This window comes from Prosopis cineraria, unplaced genomic scaffold, assembly GCF_029017545.1.
Source record: "Prosopis cineraria cultivar Desert tree isolate PC_DT_omini unplaced genomic scaffold, ASM2901754v1 PC3, whole genome shotgun sequence".
NCBI classification, from domain to species: Eukaryota; Viridiplantae; Streptophyta; class Magnoliopsida; order Fabales; family Fabaceae; genus Prosopis; species Prosopis cineraria.
Window position 1 is genome coordinate 4,553,983 of NW_026555334.1, and position 11,477 is coordinate 4,565,459.

The following is an 11,477-nucleotide window of genomic DNA, read 5'->3' on the forward strand; positions in this document are numbered from 1 at the left end:
AAAAATAAAATAAAACTCTCTTTTCTTTTTTTTTAAGTAAAATTTAAATTTTGAATATTTAAAAAAATTATTAACATAAATATTTAAATAAATTACGTTATAATTAATTAATTATGATTAAAATTTATTATTTAATTAATTAATTTTATAATTAATTATATTTAATTGAAATTCAAACGGGAATGACATTGGCGAGGACACTGCATAGTTATCATTTGCTATGGTAGTTGCTTTCAACGTTGATTCATCTTGAAGTGTAACGACTAACAAACTAGAGTGTGTAGCAGTCTGGTTTAGCAATAAAGAGATGGTGGGGTAGGAAGAGGACAAGAGAGAGAGAGAGACGGTGAGAATGAGAGGCAATATGGACCAACATGTTATTTCACAAAAAACTTAAATGCCAAACAAGTCCTTTAGAATTAGAAAATAATTTACATATTTTAAAGGTGTTACATTGTCATTGTCACTAAAAAAATTAAAATAAAGCCAACGGAAAAAAAAAAAGAAGATAAATAAATAAAAATGACTCCCATCTTCGTGGAGGAAATCATTCGTGCATCTGCTAATCTGCTTCCACTGTTCTCCGCGAAGGAAATTCTGAATTCTCTGCTGCCACAGTACTAGTTCGGCTTGCAAAGTGGGAACCTGCTTCATTCGCCCAGCTTTTACGGCGTCTGTGCGTGACCTAGACCTCGTCTCGCCGTCGCCTCTTCTCCTTTCAGGTGAGTTTCCCTCTTCTCTGCCGGTGATTTTGCTGCATTTGTTTATAATAGACAAATGGATTTGTGCGTTGCTTTTCCTCTGACTTTTATGTATATATCTAGACAAATTGATCTTATCGCTCCTTTATGGCCCATGTTTTTATGCTTTCTGTGCTGCCTATGTGTCATCCCTGTGGTTGATTTTCTCTTTCTCCATTATAGATGTGCTGTAAGTAAACTTGTGATAAACTGTTGTCTGCCCGTTATCGCTTATTATTGTTCTCCTTCCCATGCTTTATGGGCGTCGTCCCTTATGTTGTGGCTGATAAAATCTTTTTTTCTTTTTAAATTCCGGCCCTAATAGCTGATGAACTGTCTGTGGATTGGTCTGAATAGATATAACCATGGTTTCAGAGTAAAAATCTGTGTATTAGGGTTGGTCTGATGAGACATGCACTATTCCTCGTTTCTAAAGGTAAAACCTAGCTGAGGAGTTTCCATCAGTCTTAAATGTAAGACCTCAATCGCCTTTGTCTACCATGTTTATGATTAGGGAGAATTTCATCTAAGGATCATGGATGGGACATATTTTCAAATCAGGCCCAAAACATTTTGAAATCCCATTGCAGGATGTTTGGTCCAAATTGAAATAAAATTCTAAGACAAAATTACCAAAATATCATTCTTTAGTATATTACAGTATAACAAGGAACAGAAGGGAATTAACAAGTAAAGCAAAGCATTTACAAAATAATATAGTTGATTAATAATAGAGGTCCATGTGGTGATTTAAATCAGCTAAATTACTTGTCAATTCCCTTGTATTACTTATTACATCCAATACGTTGTAGATAACATGATTACTAATTATTAAGAAGACTAATTCCTCAACTTTACTTGTTCAGTCCCTTACATTACTTGCTAGATTCTAAACTTTACTTGTGAAGTCCATGTGACGAGTTAAATCCATTACTTGTTAAATTGTTATCATAACTTGTAAAATCAATTACATTACTTGTTAACTATTTTACTTTACTTGTTAATTTCCTTATGTTATTTGTTTCGTTGCAACATATTATAATAAGGGTATTTTGGTCTTTTTTTTTACAATATTATTTCAATTTAGGCCCAACATCCTGCAGCGAAATTTCAGATTGTGTTGGGTCTGATTTGAAAATATGTCCCATCCAAGGTCCTTGGATGGAATTCTGCCTTATTATTAAATATCTAAGGGGGTTAAAAATTGTTATTGCCGTCGTCGTCGTCGTCGTCGTATGCATGTATTAACAATATGTTGGGATGGGAGTGAATTTTCATAAATTATGCTATTTGGGTTATGGTGTAAATTTAATTTATACAATGAGCATTTTTTTTTTAAATTAACATGTAAGGTTATAATGGTAAATTAGTTATTATCTTCCATCCCATCCTTCCTTAACCAAATAAGGGATTTAGATTCGGTGATTGTACTTAGTTACAGGCACTCACATCTAAACCATTAAATTTCATGTCAACGATTCAGATAAACTTACTCGTTCATTAATCTAAATTCATATTCACTTTAGATTAATGAATGAGTGAGTTTATCTGAACCATTGACATGAATTCCAATGGCTCAGATGATACTGGCACTTAGTATTTACAGTCACCGAATCCAAATTCCCAAACAAGGGATCATTAAAAATCTCTCCCTTCCTGTAAAACTAAACAAGGGAATATTAGAACCCTCTCCTTTCATTTGTTGAACCCGACAGTGCTGAAGGGGTGAATTTAGAACCCTCTCCTTTCATTTGTTGAACCTGACAGTGCTGAAGGGGTGAATTTAGTCACCCACTGAGAACACCAAGGACTATTTACACAGGTGATGAGAAATTTGAAGAATGAAGTAACGATGAAGCTGAAAGTTTGGCAAATGAGGGTTTAGTCTATTTGGCATTCGATTCACACAATCAAATAACATGCTCAGATTGCTGCCACTGCGATCATTCCTCTTCTTAAGAACCAGAAATCCTCATTATCTTGTGAAAAGTCAGCATTTGATATCTTTGCCTGGACCATTAAGAAGAGAAGCTACAGGAGGTACTGAAACAAGCTATGGAACAAATAAATGTAGTTACAGATCGATGTAGGCCCAATTTGAAATTGTTATTACTTGTTTCTTTCCTAATAATATCATGAAATGCATAAATGTAGTTATTTCATTGTCATTTCTGTTCATTCTGTTCTTTGTGTCAGTTGCCAAGAGAACCTTATGTGGACATTTCCCATTAGGCGCTCACTTATTTGTTTAGATATTTCTTTGGCTTTAGCCATTTAACAGAAGCACTCACTTTTGCATGACATTTTCCCCACTTTACTTTTTACCAAGGTGATAACTTTAGAGTCCAATTTTCAGGTTTTTGCTGTATGATTTCATAATACAAATTTAACAAGTTGATATATTTTATTATTAATTTTAAAAAAAAGAACACTTGTTTTACTGGAAAAAAATCTTATTTCTTCTAACATTCTTGTTCTCACATTTTTAATAGCTCCTTCGCTAACTTGTTTTACACATCATATCTCCTGTACGATTTTTTGTGTTTCTTTCTACCCTGGTGTGATATATTGATCGATTTAATCCAGTTCACCTTTGCTAAGCATATATCTTCCTATTTCACTTTCTATTAAATATTGATTCATTCCAAATCCGAAGATAAAATAGTCTCAACTTCAATTTAAGTAATGTTTGAATTTGATCATTTTTTGTCCAATTAGATATATACTTTCCCAGTAAGCTTGAACTGATTGTAGCTCTGCTGCCTGATTGATACTTTTGCTGCTGCTTGCATTTACTATGGTCAATCATATTAACATGCTTTTTTTTTTTTTTGAAACAAACATATTAAGATGTGTTTGATTTTCCATCTAACATGATTTCCTGATATTAAAATCACGACTTCTGTGAAAGCATTCATAAATTTTCAATGTAAGCATGAAAGATTCTGTTTAGTATTACTAGTTTATGAGGTTATGGTAATTCTATGGAGAGCTTTATCTCTCAATAGTACGAGCTTTCACAACATTTAATCTATTTTTGAGATCTTCACTCTAATTCTTAATTTTTAATGTGAGAATCTGAAAATGCATCTACTTCTGGAGAGGTAGAGCTCTCAAGAGAATCATCTTTTTTTAACCATCAGGATTAGTTGCCGATGTGTGTAGCGGGTTGTCCTCTCCTCTTAAATAAAATACCTATTTAAAACTGTTCAGCTTTGTCTAGAATGACTATTATAACTAAATTACTCTTCTGCATAGAGTTGAATGTAACTTGTTCTCACATTACCTTGTAGTCAGGATTAAAGTGACCACCCCTTGTCCTATCTGGCACATGGCAGGCTCAACAAGTTCTATGTCAAACACACAAGTGGCTGCAGGGGATGAATTGCAACAGGTTAAACTTCTAACATCAACCAATGACAACTATGGTGGTGTTATTGTGGAAATGGATGAGCCTATGGACCCTACAACTTTTATCTCAATTCTCAGAGCTTCAATTTCCCACTGGAAACAGCTGGTAGTTTTTTGATATTAATTCCATGTCATAGTTAACTTTATTCTGATTTTATTATTGTAGGAATTGGCTCTGAAACCTATGATGTATTCATTCTTTGAGTATGAATATATATATAAGAGGGAGGAGCCTTAATATTTTATGGCTTATAATAATCCATAATTACAGAAAAATAACCCTATGATTATGACAATATGTTTTAGTTAGGAGAGGGATCTGACTTGCTTAGCCAAGCTCCTTCCGTGTCTTTTTATCATAATCATAAATGGTATCAAATGTTAAGGAAATCCAATGATGTGGACTTACTAATTAAAATTTTAGCCCATTAGAACTTAAAATAAAACCAATTAAAATAGCACCATTCGCCCTCATTGAAATGGGGCTCCTGTTGGAGCTTGAATTTGGGCCTTCTACCTTGCAATGAATCTAGTGGACACTTGATGAATTTTCTGCCATCTTGATGATCTCAGGTGTCACCTAGGATTTGGTTGCCATGTTGGATACCTCTTAGTACTTGGACGTCCTGTTGGATGCTGCCTAGGATGCCACCTAGGATCGCATCATACAACTAGTGCTCACTGATCATCAACAAACCTATTTTAATGTAGCTGTTTTTGTTTGTACACGCATGTTAAGAGTAAATATTAACAAAATACTGTAAAGAGAAAGAAAAACGGATAACCCTATCATGCATAAGCAACCAAACTTTAATCATGCACTTCATGAGTAGCATCCATGCTTTATTCTCTTGGCTTATCATTATCAGTACTTCATGTTACGGAAATTTAGAAATTGTACTGTAAAACATTTGATGGAATTATTGAATCAACCTTATCTCTCAGGGCAAGAAGGGTGTTTGGATAAAATTACCTATTGATCTGGTCAATCTTGTTGAACCTCTAGTTAAGGTGAATTCACTCTTGAGATGTTTATTTGATTTGTGAAATCTTTAGCTCCACTTAGATTGTTGTGTGCTAATTTGTTTTATCAACCATTGGTTCTCTGGCACTTCCGTATAGGAAGGCTTCTGGTACCACCATGCAGAACCAAAATATCTAATGCTGGTTTACTGGATTCCTGAAAGTGCACATACTATTCCAGCAAACGCCACACATCGAGTGGGTGTTGGTGCATTTGTGATGAATGGAAAACAAGAGGTATTTCTCAGCTTTTAATTATATATTTTTTGTTTAGGCTTTTAACTTAACTCGGTTGTGAGCCTTTGATCAATATTGTTTGTTTGTCAAGCTAAAATGTTAATGTCTCCAACTTACATGAAGAAAAATAAAAGGTTGTCAAGGCTTCTGTAGAAGCACTTAATGTTACAATCCATCCTAGTGATGAATTGGCATATTTAGGCAAAAGTAGAGGTGGAGGTAATGTTACATGCAATGTCTATTGTGTCTCTGTCATCGTTAATCAGCAATATGTCTTAGTTTAGTTGTTTTTTTTTTAAAAAAAAAAAGACGTGGGAGGATTGTTTATGATCTATAAAGGTGCTTTTCTTGTCCTCTTTCCCTTTTCATTCTTTTATATTCTGGCAAGAACTTCGATAATTCTAAGAAAGTGAAAGGGAAAAATCACCATGCATCTCTTCCTTTGGTTGGTTGTAAAAGAGCCACATACCCTTGCTGATGTCACTAATGCTATGGATGGTATATTGGTATCATTAGATGAGACCATTTCTGGGGCTGGTGATGCCTTGTTAGTTGTTTATCGTGAGCTATCTGATTGGAGGTGACCCAATCTATGTGACTAGTGTTGTTTGGATTGCAGCAAATTGATTCCACCTTGTGCTGCATGCTGGTTAACTATGATTGAAGTTTTAGAATCATTCTGATTATTGCGGTCATTTTCAAGGGGCAGTACTGAAATGATTATAAATAACTCTGGGAGAAGAATACCATGTATGTAACTTGGGAACCCTGTGTCAACCTATCTGGACTGATAATGGGTGAATAGAAAATATCTTATGTATGTTCTAATCCTCTAACTTCAAGGATTTGATTTAAATTTCCTCCTTCAAAAATCTGTTTTCCCTATGCTCCCCCTAATGCTAGGTGGATGTGAATCTACATGTGCTTCTGCATGATTAAATTTGAAAATGTTCACTAGAAAATAAGTAGTCTTAAACCTCCGAATATTGGGAAAATTACATTAAAAGACCTTATACATTGTAATTATCCCAAGTCTAAAGTTACAATCAAGTTTTAGGAAAGTTATTTCTAAATTTGGGGAAATTGCAATTACTTTTCTTAAACTTCATAGTAATATAACTTTCATAAAACTCCCCTCAAACTGTCCTTATTAATTTTGTCCTCTTGGCAATTCCTAGCTATGTCATGTAGACCATGTTGCCAAACAATGTCCTGGTAGAATTGGGAAAAAATTCTAGAAATTTTCTCTGGGACTCCCCTGATAGGCACAAAAAACCCCATCTTATTTCTTGGGACTATATTACTACGAAAAAATCTGTTGGGGGTCTTGGCATAAAAAATCTTAAGATCCAAAACATCACCTTCATCGTGAAACTTTGCTAGGGTCTTATGACTCAACCAAGTCGGCTTTGGGTCAAGATTCTTCATGACAAATACAAATGCATAAATCCCACTATTCCTATGGTCTACAAACCTAACCCCTCCTCTTTCACTTGGAATACTATTTGCGAAGTTTGGGATAAATTCATGACGCATGTCGGTCGGAAAATTGATAAGGGAGACTAAACTTCTTTCTGGTACAGTAAGTGGTCCCCTCTTCTAGAACCTCTTGTTAAATACGCCAACCCTAATGCAGAGCCCATCCTTCATGCTCGAGTTTTTGATCTTCACAACTTCACTAGGGATGCAATTTTAGCCTTTTGAATCGTCACCTCCCTCCTGAGGTGATAAGACTCATTGCGTTGGTTAGATCACCCAATCCCTCTGGGGATGATGATGTCATTGTTTGAAGACCTTCTTCTACTGGCAACTTCACCGTCAAATTTGCTTATAAGGTTATGGTTTCTCAAAAGGATCGTAACAATTCCGACATTTGGGCAAGGATTTGGAAGTGGCGTGCTTACGAAAAAATCAAGTACTTTCTTTGGAAGGATGCTTAGGACAGACTTCAACTTAAATCTACATATATTGAAGGGAGTGCTCCTCTTCAACGAACTTGCTTTTTTGTATGCAATTCTCTTGATTCCTCAATTCATATTCTGCGAGATTGCATAGAAGCTTGAACTGTTTGGATTAAAATAGTGAAACCTTTAAAACTTAATACTTTCTTCTCCCTTTCTGTGTAGGATTGGATAACTTGGAACGCGAAAGTTAAGGCAGGAAATCTAAACACAAGAAAGACATGGGCAGAGGCTTTTCACTCAAGTTTGTTGGAACATCTGGAAGACGCGTTGCAAAAAAATCTATTTTGGAGAAACTATTCAGAATGTTGACATTGCTTTCTCTAGTACCTAGCAAATCTCCAACGACATAAGGCTTCAATCTAGAGTTAATCTCCTTAGTCGCAATTGCAAAAAGTTAGAGGCACGATGGACACCCCCAGAATAGGTTGGATTTGCCTTGATATTGACGGGGCTGTCAACTCCATTTGAGCTGTAACTTGTGGTGGAATCATACAAGACGATAAAGGCAATTGGATCAAGGAATTTTTTAAATACCTTGGTTATCAACCAAGCACCACAGCAGAACTTTTGGGCATTTTAGAAGGACTTCAATTTTGTTGGAATGCTCGGTTCAATAAAATCAACATATATTCTAATTCTGCGGAAGCACTTCGCTTATCCAACATAATTTCTTTGAGAACCATTCTCTCTCTGGTATTATCAACAAAGGCAGAAAATTGATCATGAATAATTAGATCATTACCTCCGAACACACGTTTAGGGAAGCAAACAGATGCGCGGACATGCTCGCTCACCATGCCTCTCAGGAAAATCTTGATCGTATTATTTATAATCATTTGCTCTCAGGATGCAGATCCCTTATGGAATCTGACATGCTTGATTTTGTTCAACTTTTACATGGGTTTTCCATGTCCTTGTATTCCAAAAAAAAAAAAAAAAATCTAATAGTATTGAGCATAATTTTTTTAAGACACAAGACACAAGTCCTATGATGCAATTTACCCAAGCGTTCTTCATAAAATTCTATTGTTATTTGTTAATATACTTTAACGATTCATTCTCTTATGTTATATGATCTTAGGTCCTGGTAGTTCGAGAAAAAAGTGGTCCACTTCGGGGAATTGGAGTCTGGAAATTCCCTACTGGAGTTGTTGATCAGGTTTCTACTTTTGTCTTTCTAATAATAATTATAGTCTTATAAGCTATGCTGAGCATATAATCCATCACCCTTTCAATTACTAATTCAGGGAGAAGACATTTGTGAAGCAGCAGTGAGAGAGGTCAAAGAAGAAACAGGAGTAAGTTTTCTATTGTGTCAACATTAAATGTGGACTTGTCCTGAAATCAGTTATTTGATGATAAATTTTCAGGTTGATTCAGAATTTTTGGAGGTTATAGCATTCAGGTAGCCTGTTTATGTAAAAATCTATCATTTCTTGCCCTTGAGCTAAAACACTAGTAAATTAGCGTGGATGTATGAGGTTTATCAAAATTATATGTTATGTAAAAACTTATTATTTCTCGCCCTTCGGATTGGGAGCCTAAGATTTGAGAAGGGTTGTCCATCAGTGTTATGTAATCCTACGGAGCTCTAACAATTCTCAAATCTCAACTATTTCATAACTAATAGTCAACTGAAAGTTCTATTTTAGGTTATAGATGATGGTCGTGCTTGTATTAAATTTGCCAATGTTTCTGGGTACTCCAAGAAGCATAGATACAATAAGGAAGCATGACATGCCACTAGCACAACGTTCATCAACAACATTATGTTGATGTAAAAATTTGGGAGCCAGAGATTAATGTAAAGGGTTGGTTCAATATTATGCAGATAAAATCCTATGGAACTCAAATAATTCTCAAACCTCAACTATTTCATAATTAATTATCAACTGAAAATTCTATTCTAAGTTGTAGATAGTGATCTTGCAAATCTTAAATTTGCGTGTGTTTCAGTTGGTCCTTTAAGAAGGATAGATACGATAAGGAAGCATCACATGGCACTGGCACAAAGTATTGAGGCATAAAATATTAAAAGTTCGTGTTTTTTAACAAGTTGCATCATATTTGTTACGTGTCATTGTACATTTTACTGTTTTGATACTCGAAAGCGAGGAACTACCCCTTGTTCTTCAATTTATTATCTCGAGAGTCACACCAGCTTGGATAACTAAGAATTGCTTTTTTTTCCTTTCATTTTCAGACAAAGTCACGAGTCATTCTTTGAAAAGTCAGATCTGTACTTTGTGTGCATGATGCGGCCACTTTCTTTCGACATCCAAATCCAAGATGTGGAATTAGAGGCTGCTCAGGTATGTATGTACTTTTGGGCTGAAGCTAAGTTATATAATTAACAAATAGCAGTAGTAAAATAATAAGTTAAGTTAGGGTTTTAACAAGTCACCACAATTGAGTATGTAGAGGGCACCGTGAACAAGTTTCACTGTTGAATTAACAAGTAAGCATTAATAAATTAACAAATAAAGTTAGTTAAAAGTTAGCAAGCTTAAATATGCAAAGGATAGTGTTAACAAGTTTTGCTATTTAATTAATAAATAACATTAGTGAATTAATAAGTAAAATTAGGGTCTTGACAAGTCACCACAATTGAATATGTAGAGGGTATTATCAATAAGTTTCACTGTTGAATTAACAAGTTACATTAATGAAATCACAAGTGACATTATTAATAAGATTTTGTAGTTTTGGTTTGAAGTTTGGGTTATGTTATATATTATATTTGGCGCTATACAACCAAGAAGCATCGTTGGTTTAGTGGTTATTATGCTTTTGGTTCACCAAGGGGTATTGTGGTGGTCCCACAGCTGAAGCCCCGCTGGACAACCCTCGCGGGGTGGGGGCTAGTTTGATTGCCAGTGGTAGGGTTTCCGGCAAGGTGGATTTTTTTTCTTTAAATAATGAATAAAGGGCATTATGATCATTTCTCTTCAAAGCATATTTTCAAAGTCCTTTGGTTCTACAGGGAGTTTTTAGAATTCTTTGGTCCAAATTTGATATAATGTCTCATCAGTTGTCCTGTAATGAAACTCTCCTTATGCTTATTCTTTAACACACATTCCATGCTTTAATTTCCATTCTTTTTTATGCTGAAATCGATGCGAGTGTAAATTATAAATTTGAATTTGAAATCCCTTGAAAGGGCAAGAACAATAGAAGCAAGGGCACATATTAAAATGATTCTGTGTTGTAGTGGATGCCGTTTGAGGAATATGCAGCTCAGCCATTCGTCCAGAAGCATCAATTACTGAAGTACATCAATGATATATGCTGGGAAAAGATCAACAGACAATATTCTGGATTTAATCATGTGCCTGTATCATCAGTTTTTTCTGACAAGAATAGTTATTTGTACCTCAATGCTGGAGACTTGAAGAGGTATATTTCTTCGTAAGCATCATTCAAGTTTAAGCAGCAAGGATTATTCCATTTGAACTTTGTACTATTTGATTTTTTTTTTTTTTTCATGATGTAAAATGCTTGTATTCGTCAGCTAAGAAGCTGCAATAATTTTTTGTACTGGGAACATGAAAACTTCATTAATAACAAATAAAATACAATTTACTTCCTTTGGTTCAAAATATAAACATTCTCTCTCAACTAATTTTGGTTTAAAATATAAGTAATTAGGTACATGTTAATTTTTTTTTTCTATTTTACCTCTTGGATTTATGAACTGAGATCATTGTGTAAATTTAATTTTCACTTATCATAAAATGTATTAGTAATTGAGATTAAGAATAAAAAAATAATATATATTTTTATAAAAATAAGAATTTTTTGGTTTGTAAATTGTTTTTTTTGAAAAAATTGCTTATATTTTGAATTAGAGTGAGTACGATCAGGATTCAAAGATTTGACAGTTAACTTTCATCATTAGCCAACTCTTCCAAAGGACCGAATGAAGAATGATAAAAGTAACAACAATTTGGAGCTTTCATAGCAAGGGAATTTTTTTTTTTTTTTTGTAATACCTAGCAAGAAAATTAGCACGGTGTTAGAAGTTCAGAGCACTTGCTTCAATGTTGAAAGAATTAGCATAGAACGCCAGAGCATTTTTTTGCTCAAAACCTGAAGCTGCAGT

General features: G+C 34.4%; 1 protein-coding gene across 2 annotated transcripts; it reads left to right on the forward strand.

The window, feature by feature from the left end:
- Nucleotides 1-527: 527 nt before the first annotated feature.
- On the forward strand, nt 528-10,961 carry LOC129305973 (nudix hydrolase 2-like). 2 transcript variants are annotated; one of them, XM_054946221.1, is made up of 10 exons: nt 529-722; nt 2,563-2,780; nt 4,034-4,257; nt 5,097-5,162; nt 5,274-5,411; nt 8,457-8,534; nt 8,623-8,673; nt 8,746-8,780; nt 9,579-9,687; nt 10,587-10,961. In XM_054946221.1, exons 2-10 carry the CDS (start codon nt 2,660-2,662, stop codon nt 10,785-10,787), a joined length of 1,023 nt encoding a protein of 340 aa, XP_054802196.1. In that variant the 5' UTR covers nt 529-722; nt 2,563-2,659; the 3' UTR covers nt 10,788-10,961. The 2 variants fall into 2 exon arrangements, with proteins under 2 accessions (XP_054802197.1, XP_054802196.1); XM_054946222.1 differs by lacking the exon at nt 8,457-8,534 and having other exon boundaries at nt 528-722.
- Nucleotides 10,962-11,477: the final 516 nt, after the last annotated feature.

Coding starts and splice junctions, on each gene's coding strand:
- LOC129305973 (XM_054946221.1), top strand. CDS start 2,660: ATGCTCAGATTGCTGCCACTGCGATCATTCCTCTTCTTAAGAACCAGA. Junction 5,163..5,273: donor TTGTTGAACCTCTAGTTAAG/GTGAATTCACTC, acceptor ACTTCCGTATAG/GAAGGCTTCTGGTACCACCA. Junction 8,674..8,745: donor AGGTCAAAGAAGAAACAGGA/GTAAGTTTTCTA, acceptor ATAAATTTTCAG/GTTGATTCAGAATTTTTGGA.